This window comes from Schistocerca gregaria, chromosome 1, assembly GCF_023897955.1.
Source record: "Schistocerca gregaria isolate iqSchGreg1 chromosome 1, iqSchGreg1.2, whole genome shotgun sequence".
Lineage (NCBI taxonomy): Eukaryota > Metazoa > Arthropoda > Insecta > Orthoptera > Acrididae > Schistocerca > Schistocerca gregaria.
In genome coordinates this window covers 501,750,656-501,767,642 of record NC_064920.1, presented here as the reverse complement: position 1 = coordinate 501,767,642, position 16,987 = coordinate 501,750,656, and the positions used below count along the sequence as shown (strand labels likewise).

Below are 16,987 nucleotides of genomic sequence, written 5' to 3'. Positions count from 1 at the left end.
AAATTTAATAGTCATGGGTGACTGGAATTCGGTAGTAGGAAAGGGGGACACGGAAACGTAGTAGGTGAATATGGATTGGGGGTAAGAAATGAAAGAGGAAGCCGCCTGGCAGAATTTTGCACAGAGCACAACTTAATCATTGCTAACACTTGGTTCAAGAATCATAAAAGAAGGTTGTATACATGGAAGAAGCCTGGAGATACTGGCAGATTTCAGATAGATTATATAATGGTAAGACAGAGATTTAGGAACCAGGTATTAATTTGTAAGACATTTCAGGGGCAGATGTGGACTATGACCACAATCTATTGGTTATGAACTGTAGATTGAAACTGAAGAAACTGCAAAAAGGTGGGAATTTAAGGAGATGGGACCTGGATAAACTGAAAGAACCAGAGGTTGTAGAGAGTTTCACGGGGAGCATAAGGGGACAATTGACAGGAATGGAGGAAAGAAATACAGTAGAAGAATGGGTAGCTCTGAGGGATGAAGTAGTGAAGGCAGCAGAGGATCAAGTAGGTAAAAAGACGAGGGCTAGTAGAAATCCTTGGGTAACAGAAGAAATATTGAATTTAATTGATGAAAGGAGAATATATAAAAATGCAGTAAATGAAGCAGGCTAAAAGGAATACAAATGTCTCAAAAATGAGATCTACAGGAAGTGCAAAATGGCTAAGCAGGGATAGCTAGAGGATAAATGTAAGGATGTAGAGGCTTATCTCACTAGGGGTAACATAGATACAGCCTATAGGAAAATAAAGAGACCTTTGGAGAAAAGAGAACCACTTGTATGAATGTGAAGAGCTCAGATGGAAACCCAGTTCTAAGTAAAGAAGGGAAAGCAGAAAGGTGGAAGGAGTATATAGAGGGTCTATACAAGGGTGATGTACTTGAAGACAATATTCTGGAAATGGAAGAGGATGTAGATGAAGATGAAATGGGAGATACGATACTGCGTGAAGAGTTTGACAGAGCACTGAAAGACCTGAGTCAAAACAAGGCCCCGGGAGTAGACAACATCCCATTAGAACTACTGACGGCCTTGGGAGAGCCAGTCCTGACAAAACCCTACCATCTGGTGAGCAAGATATATGAGACAGGAGAAATACCCTCAGACTTCAAGAAGAATATAATAATTCCAATCAAAAAAGACAGCAGGTGATGGCAGATGTGAAAATTACTGAACTATCAGTTTAATAAGTTATGACTACAAAATACTAACACGAATTCTTTACAGATGAACGGAAAAGCTGATAGAAGCCAACCTCGGGGAAGATCAGTTTGGATTCCATAGAAATATTGGAACACGTGAGGCAATACTGACCTTATGACTTATCTTATAAAATAGATTAAGGAAAGGCAAACCTACATTTCTAGCATTTGTAGACAGCTTTTGACAATGTTGACTGGAATAGCCTCTTTCAAATTCTGAAGGTGGCAGGAGTAAAATACAGGGAGCGAAAAGCTATTTACAATTTGTATAGAAACCAAATGGCAGTTATAAGGGTTGAGGGGCATGAAAGGGAAGCAGTGGTTGGGAAGAGAGTGAGACAGGGTTGTAGCCTCTCCCCGATGTTATTGAATCTGTATATTGAGCAAGCAGTGAAGGAAACAAACGAAAAATTCGGAGTAGGGATTAAAATCCATGGAGAAGAAATAAAAACTTTGAGGTTCACCGATGACATTGTAATTCTATCAGAGACAGCAAAGGACTTTGAAGAGCAGTTGAACGGAGTGGACAGTGTCTTGAAAGGAGGATATAAGATGAACATCAACAAAAGCAAAATGAGGATAATGGAATGTAGTCGAATTAAATCGGGTGATGTTGAGGGTATTAGATTAGGAAATGAAACACTTAAAGTAGTAAAGGAGTTTTGCTATTTGGGAAGCAAAATAACTGATGATGGTCGAAGTAGAGAGGATATCAAATGTAGACTGGCAATGGCAAGGAAAGCGTTTCTGAAGAAGAGAAATTTGTTAACATCTAGTATAGATTTAAGGGTCAGGAAGTCGTTTCTGAAAGTATTTGTATGGAGTGTAGCCATGTATGGAAGTGAAACATGGACGATAAATAGTTTAGACAAGAAGAGAATAGAAACTTTCTAAATGTGGTGCTACAGAAGAATGCTGAAGATTAGATGGGTAGATCACATAACTAATGAGGAGGTATTGAACAGAATTGGGGAGAGGAGAAATTTGTGGCTCAACTTGACTAGAAGAAGGAATTGGTTGGTAGGACATGTTCTGAGGCATCAAGGGATCACCAATTTAGTATTGGAGGGCAGCGTGGAGGGTAAAAATCGTAGAGGGAGGCCAAGAGATGAATACACCAAGCAGATTCAGAAGGATGTAGGTTGCAGTAGATACTGGGAGATGAAGAGGCTTGCACAGGATAGAGTAGCATGGAGAGCTGCATCAAACCAATCTCAGGATTGAAGACCACAACAACATAATGAAACCACTGAGATTAGTGGTTGCTACATTGAACAGTTGCTAAGGGGTTAAGTTGTTGCTATAAGTTTTAAGATATTAATGTTATCGAAAGCCAAATATTCATTTCTGATCATTAGATCCTTATCTCAAAGTACGCACCTTAGTAACCTCTAGTAGCAATAGGTCCTATAGTTTTGACCCAAAGCTTTGGGTAACCTTGAACATGAAAGAAAGATTACCATCAATTTTGTGCCAGACAGCAAAAATTGTAATACTATAGGAAACATTCTTTAAGTAAAAAATTGGATGCAGCACTTCAAAATTAACTGAAGTGTACGAACATGATAGAGCACGAACTGCAAGTCCTACCAATTTACATTATATTAAAGAGAGCTACATGCATAAAAGTACCAATGGCAAGACAGATGTAAACCATAAAAATGTTGTAAATAGAAGTTTATTTTTTTTTACCAGCAGAAATGTTGTATTTGCACTTTTAAAATGCCCGTAAAAGTTCACAAGAAAAGAGAATTACTCAAAAGTTTCGAAAAGAGAAACTTCATAAGCCCTACAAATTGCATTGCAAATAAATACACAAATGTTGATATGTAACCAGTGGAGACTAATATGTGTTATGTGTCAACGCTTGCTTTTTTGGGCGGACCCTACGACACTGCGGGTTTAGTCACACGAAGCTGGGAGCACACGAGTCTGAACAGGCTTTTCCCACTTCTTAAATACCAGTAACTTAAAATGATTGTCACAAATACATCACTGAAAAGATGACGTTCAACATTCGATATGCGAGTTAGGTGGTATTTCATTCCACAACTCTAACAGAACTTTAACTATTCCTATGCCAGTACGACAGCTAACAGCAGCGCAAGACTGCATAAAAATAATTACACATACATACATACAAAGGCACACGTCTAAATTAATGTTGCAACGAAAATCTCAGAGGTACATACCGGAAATTAACATTCACTGTACTAAGCAATTCTTGAAGTTCAAGTAGAAATTTATTGTCCTTCCCTTCTTCTCCATGGTCACCTCTGAGTCCATTTCCTAAGGTGTCAAACACATGGCCAACGCTAGAACGGAGAACTTTAACTGAATTTAAAGCTGTGTACAATGGTTCAATGAGGCGATCTAGCTCCTGAACATTACTCTGAGCCATAATAGGCACCATCTTCTTTTCTTGTGAACGCAGTTAATGTTTGTTTGTAAACACGGCAAAGTTATATTATACATCATCCATCGCCCATAGATATAATTTATTTTCATTTATTTACTTTGTTTTAATTAACTTCTAGCATACAAACACAAATAAATGTGCTGCCCTACATAACAAGGTAACATTTTTTCTTCGTGATATATACTGTTTAGGGCATACATTCATATGTTTATAGATTAATATAATTTATATATCTTCATAGGTATCAGGAACTGGGCTTTGAACTGCGATTCCACAGGCAACGAAAACTGTACATCCATCACCCTAAGATCGCCCTCGGAGGCCGGTAATAAATGTTACCATATGCGTATATTGTTTTTATACTGACACTGTATTCAGTGTGGCATCAACTGAAAATATTCAAGCTAGTGTAATAGCAAATTTGCTGATTTTAGCTCAAGAGCTCAAAGAAACATGCACGAGGTAGGGACTGATAACATTGCAGTTTATTCCCTTTCATCTACAAATCAACCAACCAACCATTAATTTGTTGCAAGTAATACATCTCTTACCTCCAACCAATAGCTCAATACGTAGTATCAATACTGGGAATAAGAACAATCTACGTAAAGACCTAATATCACTTACCTTGGTTCAAAAGGGGGTCCAATATTCAGGAACACGCATTTTCAATAAATGGCCAGCAACCATTAAAAACTTAGTTTCAGATAAAGCACTGTTTAAACAGAGTTTGAAAGACTTTGTGATAGGCTACTCCTTCGAATCTATAGATGTATGTTTTAACAGAGACTGTTAAGCCAGCTTAAGTAAATATGTCTCTTAGATTTCAGTTTTGACAATACTTGGTCTTAAGCAGTCAAGATTAGGTATTTTGTGTATGACAAATTTATTAATGGTGCGTAAAAATGTTTCATTCTGATAGCATGTTGATTTTGTAAATATTAGCTGTTCCAGTTATTGCACTGTATTCACCATTTCGACAATGTCCTGACAAATGATAGGGGTAGTAAGTATGATATTCAAATGTAATATGTTTTTATGTTATACCTTCTAACATGCACCACACCCACGAAAATCATCTCATTTTTTGGGTCTATGGAACGAAAACTGTATCTAATTTCATTTAAACAAACGAAAAGAAAACAGCTCCTCAAAAATTGAGTATGAACATCTAATGCTCGCAGAAATAAATTGGGGGAGTCAAACACGATAATAACTATGTTGTTGAACGAGGAAGTTGTGTCGTTTGAAAGATAATTCAATGAGTAAAACAATTTTAACAACATGTTGCCCCGTCGTCGTCAGTTGTGTGTAATATTATGTTAATAATTATCACTTTCGGTGATTATTACAATTCAATGAAATTAATTTTTCATGTCATTCACATTCCGCCTTTATTGTTTGATATGCGTTAGCAATAGTAAATTTCGAAGATGCTGCTCCACAGATTTTCTTGATCCTGTTTTGCAGTTGTTCTTCTGCTTGTTGATATTTGCAGTTTCTTTTGCACAATCACCTACAGTGCAACAACTGGCAAATCGGAAAATTTATAGAACTTTTATCAAATATTACCTGAAGAGCAATATCATCAACTGTACAAACAAATTTATAAAGGCGTTTCAATATTTGATTCAGTTTATTAATACAAAAGTTTATTATGTTTATCAGTCTGACCAGGTCCCACCAAAATTCGAGTTTAACAGATTTCAACATCCAGAATTCCAAGCATGTCAAGCCATTGTTCCAGATGTATCAAATATTATAAAACCCAAACTTGTACAAACTTAAAAATATCATGATCTCTATGTTAAATATCTGTATGTGATTGTCATGTGTGATGATAGAAATGTGTAGGCCTAGTTGTGCTTATTACATCAATTCAGTTACAAGATTAGTTTATTGCATTGCCAAAAGAACCACTGAAAAAATAGATTGATAAAATCATGATTATAAAAGTGAGCTGTAATACTCTCTTCTTAGAAGCTGTACCCTTGTATTGTGGACATATCATCGTTTTATCTTGGTTTCCTCTTCAGTTTAGGGCCATTGCACCCACACACCACATTCAAATAGCAAGGTGAGTGTTGCAGTGCAGTTGTTTTCACAAACTGTGAGTGTTGGATGAATGGAATTCTTTCCCTGTCCCATCTCAGGTGCCCATTTTTAGCAGGAATTCTGAAAAATTCAACAAACTGAGTTTTTTGCTCATTGGTATTCTTAATAATTTCGGTTCCTGACCAACTCTACATAAAAAATTAATCTTGTGGTCATCTAAAGACAAGCAAAGTGTGTATCACATTGTCAGTGATAAAAACAGGTAAACAATATACTTATAGAACACATTATATCTACTAGTTCGTTGCACTTGAGAAGATAAATAATCCTGTCATGCATTATGAAGATTTGTAACACATACAGAAGAACAAGAATGTTGGGTAGCTACCCATGTGTGAAAACATTCACTATTCAAGCACTGATACTGTGGCCTCCATTCATACTTGCAGTCCAGTCAGTAAGTTTTATGGAGCTTTTGTTCATGTGTGCAAATATGAGTATGCTATTTTCAATTTGGAAATGATATGGGTGAGATTATGTGAAGAAATACGTGTAATTATTCTATTTCATTTATTCATTCATAGATCTCATTACTCAATATTTCTGGGGTTTACTGTGAGACTTTTATGTAAGTCTAGAGCAATAATTTGTATGTTTGTAAAAAAATCCCAGTTATTTGCTGATACAACAGAAACTCTATTTGGTTGAAGGCAGAGGTGGCCAAACCTCACATGTGTGGGTTGGGGGCTTGGGTTTGCTGAATCCTCCTGGGAAGTACTCAGAACAGCGCGACATTCCATTTAGCATTGTGATGCGGCATTTTTCGGTCTGTACAACCCTCTGAGTTTGGCACAATTGAGATGTCAGTACTGTTTACCCTTCGTTATTTGTTCATTGTATAGAAGGTCACAGGTCCAGTGGCTGTTTACACAAAAAGAGGCAGCTGGTGATCTATCGTCAAAATAATTTGAAATGAATGGTAATGACAGAAGAGAGGGATGAGAATTCTCAATTCACATTAGCGTTAGGTACTATTTAATTGCTATGAAATGGCATTACAGAACCATGCAGAGAATTTAAATAATTGGATGACAATGAAACTGCGAAAAATTACAACGATCGAATGATGGGATTCATTTTTCTGCACATCGAGAATTACTATGTGCTATATTTGGGGCATGGAGCACTTGAAGAAACTGATGGAACGAATAGTAAAATTCCTGAAGTTGCACCCGTTATTCCATTGTCAGTTAAACCAGTTTTCAATGACGGTGAACAAAGAGTACGGAGACTTCAAAATAATACTGCAAAGTGCGTTGGTTAAATCAACGAGCATGGCTGGAACGATTTTTCGATTTAATACTCGCTATTGTTGAAGTTATGAAGGAAACAAAAGCGCAGGAACGAAAATTAGAGCATCCATTATACATTGCAGAATTCACATTTCAAGTGAACTCGATTGCACACAGCCCACAATAAAACATTGCAAGGTAAATTCTTTCCGATTCAATAGAGATGCATTGAGAAAGATAATCGCGTTCACATAGGCGCAAATCAGGGGACACAAACACATTTATAAAACAAATAAAACTATGTGAGACAAATATGCTGTCTTTAATGGCAAACTAACCAACAGCTGACAGGTAAATATCATTTGCAGAAACGCCACTCTTCCAAGATTTTATTATCTTATTGTATTTAGCCTGCAACTCCTGGTCTAGTGCACCTCAGGATCACAGAGTCCCAGGTTCGGTTCCTGACCAGGTTGCCCCCATCATTTCATCATCATCATTCTTCGTGAAGGTGGCTAAAATTGGACTTTGAACAGATTGGGACGTTGTACAGGCGCTGATGACAGCGCAGTTGAGCAACCCACAAATCAAACATCATCATCATTATAGGCATTTAGAATAATTAATTTTTAGTTTAACAGCTGCTACGTCATCCTCTGGGACTATTTCCTGCATATAATCCACAATATTTATATAGTGCTTGGTCTTACAAATTACGAAGTTTATACGACTCGCTTTTTTGGTTACATTATTTAATACTCCCGAGAAGAAAATTGACAATTGGCGCGGTGGCTGATGGGAGCGACTATAAATGGGAAATGCCTCAACTTTCTTTGCGCATGCCGTATTTAGCGTGCGCGCGCGCGCGCGCGCGCGCGCACACACACACACACACACACACACACACACACACACACATAGTATAGCCAAGCTGAAATTTTTTTTGGTGTGACAAAAGTTGCGTCTCTTAAGTTGTGCTACTAAAAAATGGGAGTTCACACATGCAACTGCACTAGCTGTGGCGACACTTTTGTTGCGTGTGTGAACCTGGCGTTAGAAAAACAGTCCAGTTCCCCAAGCCCACTGGCGTTAAATCAAGTGCAATGTTTGAAGAACCTGTTGTGACTTGCAAGAATTAAAAGGATACCTTTATAAAGCTTTTGAGGGCAGTGTCATTCTCACATCACTTTACGAGATGTTTTCTGGAGCATTTACCATTTCAGCTGAAAGCACCCTGTGCATGTGCAGACGATTCCATTTTCAATAACAAATATTTTTACATTAAAACTGTCCAGGACATCTGCATTGCTTGCCTCAGGTATACTTTGAAGTCTCCATGATAAGACTGCAAAAGTGCTAGAATATTTCGATAGACATATTTATGTGAAAGACCTTATTTCGATTATGAAACTAAATAAGTCACGATCACATGGTAACTTGAATGTAAAACCCTGTGAAATTGTCTCTGTAAATATGCTGATAGCTTGTACCAGATAAAAATTATATTATGTCTGCAGCGCGCCAAAATAAATAATTAATACTGAAAACTTGTTTTGTTTGTGAAATATAAAACCAAGTCATATGCTGTGCGGCTGCATTGCCATTTAAATGCGGCGCGTTCGCTGTTTTCCACTCTTTTCCATGTTCAGACAGTATGGCGTGATGTTGGGGAAAATGTGAAGAGACTCAAGAGAGGTTGAGCTCTTTGGCACTAGGGACCGGGCATGGCCCATGAGCCGAAATCTTGGTCACTCCTAGTTTAAGGGGAACCAGATTTCAATTTATGACATCTAAAATTATAACTATGATGTTTCAACATAAAGAAAAATCGCGCAACTGGGTGTAACAAAGAAATTAGGAAATCTTGCAGGGAATATAGGTAAAAATTCTAACGTTAGAAAAATCTCAAACTGAACAAGTCAAGCTAATACTTTATAAAGTAGGAATCTTTCTTGAAATCCAGTTGAAGGGAATGGAACCATTGTATCCAAAATAGTGGATAAAGACTCAAACATGACAACTGTGTGGACTGCATCCAAAAAGAAATCAGTACTGTGAATCAAGAAAGAGTGGAGCTAAAGAACAACTTAAAGCAATTAGATGCAGGTGCATCTATCTTCGATGAATTGGATAAAGTTGCAAAATAATAAATTGTAGTCTATGTGGCGCTAACATGCCAAATGCTAATGGGGCACCCAATATGTCTTATCCCTTGGAAACAGCTCCTTGTTTTCTCATGGTCATTAAGTGCTGCCTACATATGAAAAGGTGTGGGGTGAGGGGCACAGTAACTGTAATTGCATTGAAAACAGTTCCCACGAGTCTAATAATGAGGGATGCAAGAACTGCAAAAACAGGCAATACCACTCATATTACCAAAGTAGGGAACACGTTCAGGGTCATCGATCTGATGAGAACGTTTATCAGAATACACTGGAAAACTAACTGCAACTGCACAACTTTTGCACTATGTGCCAGTCGGTAAGGGAGAGTGGGACACAGATTTTGTTGCAAACATGCTGTGATATAACAATGATGTAGTCATACATTATGACCTAGAAGAAGTCCATGAAGACTGTTCTGTGTTAGAGTCAAATAAAAGGCAATTGGTCACTGCAGCTCAAATAGAGCGTATAGTCACAGTGGCAATAATAGAATCTGGAGCTGAAATATTAATTTAGATTGTCTTGTTCAAAACGATTTCTGAACAGAAAAAGGAGTGCATATAAGAGTAGCGTACTAAGTGCTACTGGTCTTGTTTGGAAGTAAGACTTAAGGAACAAGCTGTGAAAACCCCTTCCTTAGTGTTGACAGCTGACTGTATGCTAGGCGTTGATTTATTGGTGGAGAACAACTCATTGACAGACTTCTTTGCAGAAGAATATGTCTTATGACTGGCCAGTAGGGGGTAGACCTGCTACCTTCAGACGAAGGCAATGGCTGATTCTGTCCTTAGGTACTGGTACAAATAGTAGGGTCAAAGCCCAGACAAATGCGTATTCACACCGCAGAGGCTCAGTGTGTCGAAGATTTAAACACAGTTATTAGTAAGAAAGTTACTAAGTAGAGCCACATCAGTGTTGAAGAGGCAGTCGATCTGGAAGACATTCTAACCGTCTTATCGATGTTTTTAATGAAAATCCAAGCTTAATAAATTACTTAGAGTGCAAACTTGATGTCGTGCCACAAAAACTATTCAATCTGCCATCCTACTGTCCTTTCAGTGAAGATATATGTTGTATTTAAAGAAATAAAATGGACACCCAACTGGAGTATTATAGAAACATCGACGAGCCCTTACATCAGTCCATTTCCAGCAGTAACAAGACACAGTGGCAAGGTACATCTAGTACTTGATGACAGAGACATTACTAAAATATTGGTATCAACCAGGACAAAGCCCAAACACTTAGAGCAGCAGCTGCAGAAGTTTCACTACATCAAAGTCCTGAGTACCGGTAGTACTGATTTAAAGGTTTCTTACTAGCAGATTCCGTTAGAAAATGGTTCAAATGGCTCCGAGCACTATGGAACTTAACATTTGAGGTCATCAGTGCCCTAGAACTTAGAACTACTTAAACCTAACTAACCTAAGGACATCACACACATCCATGCCTGAGGCAGGATTGGAGCCTGCGACCCTAGCGGTCGCACAGTTCCAGACTGTAGTGCCTAGAACCACTCGGCCACTGCGGCCGGCAGATTCCGTTAGAATATAATTCTACAGAGTATAATGCTTTTATATTCACCAATAGAACATCAGTTTACAGTTTTTGTGTGTTCAGACATATTTATAACTGACCTTGATAAGGTTCTTGGTACCACAATTTTGAAATAGGTAACGACTTAATGTGGATGATTTATTACTAGTTGCTGACACTTGAGCTAAGTTAATGCATCCTATCTGGAAAGTTATACAAGCTTCCAGGAAAACAGGTGTTACTGCAAATCTACAAAAATCTAAATTTGGGCAGATCAAAATCAAATTTCTCAGACACGTTATTACACCACCTATCACTTAAAGAAAAAATTAAGTTCCATAATTAATTTTCCATGTCATTAGACAAAGAAACAAAATCATTTCTATGATTATGTTCATTCTAAAGAATACTTCTTCATAAACAGACTCTCAACAATTATGTGTTGACCAGTCTACTTAAGATGGATGCTCAGTGGTACTGATTTACAGATGGTCAGGTAACTTTTAAAAAGATAAAAGCCAGTCTGTCTGAAGATAGTGGTTTACTGTCTGGATATAAATTCAGAATTTCTTCTAGCAACAGATGCTTCACAGGTTGGCTTGATCTGCTGTTTATTCAAAACCAGGACAGTGGATTACAAAATTATAGTATGCACCACAGGCTTTACATGCCACCTTCTAAACAGTTGTGAATGTGTATGCTCAACACCTGAGATAGCTATAGCATGGAAATTTAAACAATTTCACTGTTACCTTGGTGACAAAGAAACGTTTATTGCGACAATAAAACTTGTACTTCTTGCTTAGCTGCCGACTCTTGCACCCACAACTAGATCAATGGGCAGCATAGCTGGAAGAAAATGATTTTGAGGTAGCACAATATTGGCAGAATGGACTCCCTAGTTTCAAAAAATCACTGAAGATTGTGCATGTGCTGCAGCGGAATGGAAGTAGTGGCTATAGATGGGGGAACCGACACCATTTTCAGTAGTCACCATGCCACCGTCTAGTGACCATTGAGGCTTTGTCATAGAAACGTTCTTTAAAAGTAATGATAGTGTCGTGGCGATGCAGAGGGCTTTTCATAGGCAGTTTGGTTTGAATCGCCATGACAGGGTTCCTGATGCTAAAACCATTAGGATATGGATTACTAGTGATAGGGTGACAGAATGTGTTGCTAAAATCATTAGGATGTGGATTACTAGTGTTAGGCACTTCCTAGAAAACTAAATGGCTGACCTAAAAGTGAGGACACCTGAAAACATCGTGCCAATGAGAGCGTCCATTGAACAGTCTCCATCCAGGCTCTGTGCAAAAACATGTTGCTGCTCTTGGAATATCGTCCAGTATGGTAAGACGAATTTTACCCTCTGACCTTCACTTATACCCCTACAAGTTGATGGTTGTTCAAGAACTTAGTGCAGAAGACTCAGCGAAATGTACAGATGCTTCCAATGCAGTCTTAGCCGCTGTTCAGCCTGCCGCTATTCTGTGGTCTAGCGATGAAGCACATTTTCACCTATCTGGTTCAGTTAATAAGCAGAATTTTCGTTACTGGGAAACTGAAAACCTTCGTGAACTTCACCAAAGATGTCTGCACAGCCACAAAGTGAGAGATTGGTGCTCTGCGTCCTCCTTAGGCATTATTGGACCATATTTTTTTGAATCTCGAGGTGCAACTGTTACTAGGAACTCTGTGCGTTATTGTGAGATGCTGGAGAAATTTTTACTCCCCAGAATTAAAGTGTGTGGTGAGGAATATGACACAGAAGTCTTTTGGTTCCAACAGGATGGTGGTCTCATACTGCCTGTCGTTCACGCCAAATTCTGCAAGAACAGTTTCCCAGCCACCTGATCTGCTTATGACGGGCTGTTTGATGCCCCCTTGCTCCCCAGGATTGAGCACCTGTGATTTTTTTCTTTGGGGACACCTCAAAGGAGAGATTTGCAAAGGTCTGTTGCATTACACAATATTTTATTCGTTAAAGAAACGCTTAAACAGATTCCTTATCTGGAAAGCTTCAGCAGGAGCTGCATTGTTTCTTCTTGATGGCTGAACTCCAGGAAGTACGTCTCTCTACTCCACATTGTTCAGTACATTCTCTTTGTCCACAATCACATTATGTAAAACACAAACAGCTTTCACAATCAGTTCTGCAGTCTCTACTTTCGTTTCATTTGGTTTGTTTAGTAATCGCCGCTTTGCAGCCGCAATTCCAAAGGTACAGTCAACAGTTTTTCTAGTCTGTGAAAGAACTTTGTTCAACTTTTCATTCGAGCAATCAAGATTTCTCCTGGCAAAAGGTTTCATCAGGTGTCTGAGAAGGGGGTACACTTCATCTCCTATGAAGACAAAGGGGGATTTAGTAGCAGTACCTGGTAGAAAGTCGTCTATAAGGAATGTGAAGCATGCGTTTCACCATTTTATTGTACAAAACAAACATCCTGAAAGTGCCTCCGTCACTTTGTTTTCCCAATGCTCCAACTTCAATAAAAGTAAATTTACAGCCTGCATCACACACAGCCTGCAGATCTATTGAAAAGTATTTTTATAATTGAAAAATATGGAACCAGACCATTAAGAGCTTACAATTTGTATATGCTTCCCATCAATAGAACCTAGACAATTTGGAAACCCCCACTTCTTGTTAAACATTTCAACTATTTCTCTGAATTCTTCTTCCATTTGTGGCATCATATGCAATGGTTGTAGTGTTTGCCACAACACTGATAAAACCTGTTTTACAATTTGAGAAACAGTAGTTATTCCTACTCTAAACTCTCCTGCTAGGCTTGCATATGAGTTCCCTGTTGCCAAGAACCTGAAATTTAAAAAAAGGTGTGGTACTTTCCACTGTGTATTTATGTAACTACATTGTGCACTTAATGGAATTGGTTCTTCTTTAATGTTTCTGCAAAGATATTTTTCCTCTTATTTCAGCAGTCTGCGAAAAAATGGAAAAGTCTTCGACAGCAGTTCAAAGAAAGGCTGAACTCGCTTCCTAGACAAGCCTCAGGCGGTGCTGCTCACACGGCTCCAGTACAGTGGCCGTATTTCGAGGCTATCATGTTCTTACGAGATAATTTTGAACCTAGAGCGACTAGTGGGAATTTGGATCCCGTGGATACCAGCGATACGACTGAACACAACAGCGAGTATAGTTCTCATTTTGATGAAGCTCAAAGCCAACCAACAACATCTTTATCATCACCACTTTCACCAGTGTCTTCTAATCGCACTGAGACACCACCAAACTCTACACCTGCTGAACGTAGGGCCTACAGGAAGAGACCACGACCTGTAGACCCAATTGCAATTCAGTTGATAGAAACTGAAAAAGAGAATTTGCATATGCACAAAGAAAAAGAGTTTCTGTTATCAGAAAAAAACGATGAAGGTGTAGTTTTCTTCATGTCTCTTATTCCTCACGTGAGAGGCATGACTCCTTTAGACAAAATGTCGCTCAGAATAGATGTGCAGAAACTAGTTATGGAAAGACAGATCTTTGGATCAAAGTTACAGAGGATACAATGAAGCTTCGCAACAGTATATACATATTCATCCATCTACTTCAAATATTAGTGCTGAGAATGGATCCATCAGATTTGCCCCGGGAATAGCACTTAGTAACCAACATTGTACAGTTAATGGTGTACAAACAACAAGCCCAGGTGAGAAGATAACTGGTGGTACAGACTACAATCGCCCAGATGAAGTGGAAGTAAGTTTTGTGAATGTCAAGGACCCGCATTATAACCGAGCTTAAAAAGGGGACTAAATAAACCTTGTCACATTATAAGGCACTTTTGAAATGCACTTAGAATTGGTTAAAATAAAATAAAACTATCAGATATGTATTTATTATTGTTTTCATTTGTAACTATCGTGTTAGTCTTTCATATCCCTGTAATTCAAAATCATGCAACAGAAAAATATTGTATAGGATCTGTCATTAGGAATTAGGTGTAATATTTTTTAAAGTTACAGTTACATCTAAGTTATAAATTTTACTATTAGGACAACCCTAAGCAGATGGCACATGTAGTACATAAAGTAGACGTAAATAAAATCTGACGAATATTACCCCAGATTGAGTACCAGGCAATCCTCCACAGAAATTGCACTAACAATGTTGGGCCAAATCTTCATCCGTTTAGCTATTCCTGGTTCGATGAATTTAGAATATACTGGAAAGTTTCTTGCGACATTCGTAAATGTCTGAAAAAGTGATCTGGATAGTTTTTGAGCTGTTGGTAATACTTGTGAAAGTATTCATAGTGAGGACATTCAGCATTCAAAGGGTGCACTCCGTACTTCCTCTTCCTTCTCCTTTCCAACAACCACATTTTTGTACTGAACGAATCACTGTCACTGTCATCAGACGATGTGGAGAACATGTTTTACGCTTGCCACCACTGCAGTTGTGCACTTTCCTGTTATGTAATAGCTGAAGGATGAATACACACGGCGACCAGTGAGGTGCCTCCAACGTACATGCAACAAGGCTGCCGGCAAGCAGCGAGGTGCCGTGTGCCAGCAGTGAGCTGCCAGCTGCAAGAAGGCAGCATAAACGTACCCTTAGAAAAGATGTATCCAAAAGATCCAGATTCTGAAGCAGCCACTGAAGCTAAGGATGTTGTGCTCAGCTGTACATTGTGCCACTGAATGGTCAGCACTGTTCTTGGCCAGTTTGATAGTAGTCATTCATTCTGATAGTCAGTTGGTTATTTGTCATACCAACATAAAAAGCTGTGCAGTGAGATTGCAGCAGAATTGGTACATTACATGACTGCTTGCACAGGTGGCTCCACCTCCAGTAAGGTAGATTAAGCCATTGACAGGACTGGAATAGGATGCACGGATTGGATGGACGGATTGGGTAGGTTTTGCACCTGGGTCTTCTACAGGAATATGATCCTTATGGCTTTGAGTTGCGACTGGGAGTGACATAGGTATAGACTAGAATGTTGTGTAGTTTGATTGGGCACAATAGAATACCAGTTTAGGAGGGGTGTCCCTCATTTACAGGTGTTAGGATAGATAATGAAAAGCTTGATGAAGTATATGGTTCAGCTGTTCCAGTACAGGGAGACCGGGGGGGGGGGGCACCTGTTTATAGTTGACTTTAGGGGGTGATAGGATGATTAGAGGTGTGTGAGTATATGTCATGGACAATCTGTTGGCAGTCTATGTTTGGGGGTAGTACCTCTCTGTGAAAGTCCTCATGAGACATTCAGCATACTGAGCAAGAGTTCTCATCATTGCAAATACATTATCCACAGGTGGCAAGGCTGTACAGGAGCAATTATTGGCATGGACAGGATTAAATCTGTTGAAATGTGGGTGTTGTTGGTGGGTTGTGGCTTAAAATGAACAGTGATGTTGATAGACCCATCAGACATATTGAGGTCAACACCCAGGAAGGTGGCACATTCAATTGAGGAGGACCAGGTGAAGCAGATGGGAGAGAAGGTTTTAAGGTTGTGGGGGAATGATGATGGACGTCTTGGCCCTAAGGCCATTCATGAAGATATCGTCATCAATGACTCTGAGGCAGAGAAGGGGTTTGGGGTTTTAGGAGACAAGGAAGGTTTCCTCTAGATGAACCACAATAAAAAGGTTGGCTACAAGAGTGACATGCGGATGCCCATAGCTGTGCTGCACATGTATTTATATACTGTCCTATCAAAGCAGAAGTAGTTGTGCATCAGGATAAACTTGGTAATGAGTACGAGATAGTGGGTTTGGGTCTGAAAGAGACTGGGAGAGGTAGCGTTTGACAGCAGCAAGGCTATGGGCATGAGGGATGTTGATATATAGGAAGGTGGCATCAACAGTGATGATTGGGGATCCAGGACATAAAGGGGTAGGGATGGTGGTAAATCGGTGAAGGAAATGGTTATTGTCTTTAATGTGAGAGGCAGGGTTTCAAGCAATTGGTTGACACTGTTGGTGATGGAAAGTGGAAATTCTTTCAGCAGGGGCACAATAAAACCTACAATGGAATGTCCACAATTGTTGGGTTTTTGGACTTAGGCAAACATGTAGAAGATGGGTATGCACGTTGTCATTGGGTTGTGGAGGGAGGTGGACTCAGAAGAGTGGTTCTGGGATGGACTTAGGTGTTTCAGTTGGAACTGGAGATTATATTTGACTTTTGGAAAGGGATCGCCATGGCAGAGCTTGTAGGTGGTTAAGCCAGACAATTGGTGAATGTCTTCTGTCATGTTGTCATTGTGGTTCATCACTCCTGAGATGGATCCTTTGTCTGCAGGGAGGATGATTAGGTCAGGACCTTCCTTCCATGG

General features: G+C 39.1%; 2 protein-coding genes across 4 annotated transcripts in view; one reads left to right on the top strand and one right to left on the bottom strand.

Annotated features, from left to right (window-relative positions):
• Window positions 1-3,809, bottom strand: part of LOC126354082 (mediator of RNA polymerase II transcription subunit 27) — a 63,025-nt gene extending 59,216 nt beyond the window's left edge. The window contains exon 1 of the mRNA XM_050003466.1: window positions 3,405-3,809. Coding sequence (XP_049859423.1) covers window positions 3,405-3,625 — 221 coding nt within the window. The 5' untranslated portion in view covers window positions 3,626-3,809. The remainder of the gene's footprint in view (window positions 1-3,404) is intronic.
• Window positions 3,714-14,536, top strand: LOC126354091 (uncharacterized). 3 transcript variants are annotated; one of them, XR_007565266.1, is made up of 3 exons: window positions 3,714-3,788; window positions 3,873-3,956; window positions 13,623-13,709. XR_007565266.1 is itself a non-coding variant. In XM_050003479.1 (3 exons), the coding sequence occupies exons 2-3, from the start codon at window positions 4,085-4,087 to the stop codon at window positions 14,211-14,213; spliced, it is 603 nt and encodes a 200-aa protein (XP_049859436.1). In that variant the 5' UTR covers window positions 3,714-3,788; window positions 3,873-4,084; the 3' UTR covers window positions 14,214-14,536. The 3 variants fall into 3 exon arrangements, 1 of the variants encoding a protein (XP_049859436.1); XR_007565265.1 differs by having other exon boundaries at window positions 13,620-13,709; XM_050003479.1 differs by having other exon boundaries at window positions 3,873-4,093; window positions 13,620-14,536.
• Window positions 14,537-16,987: the final 2,451 nt, after the last annotated feature.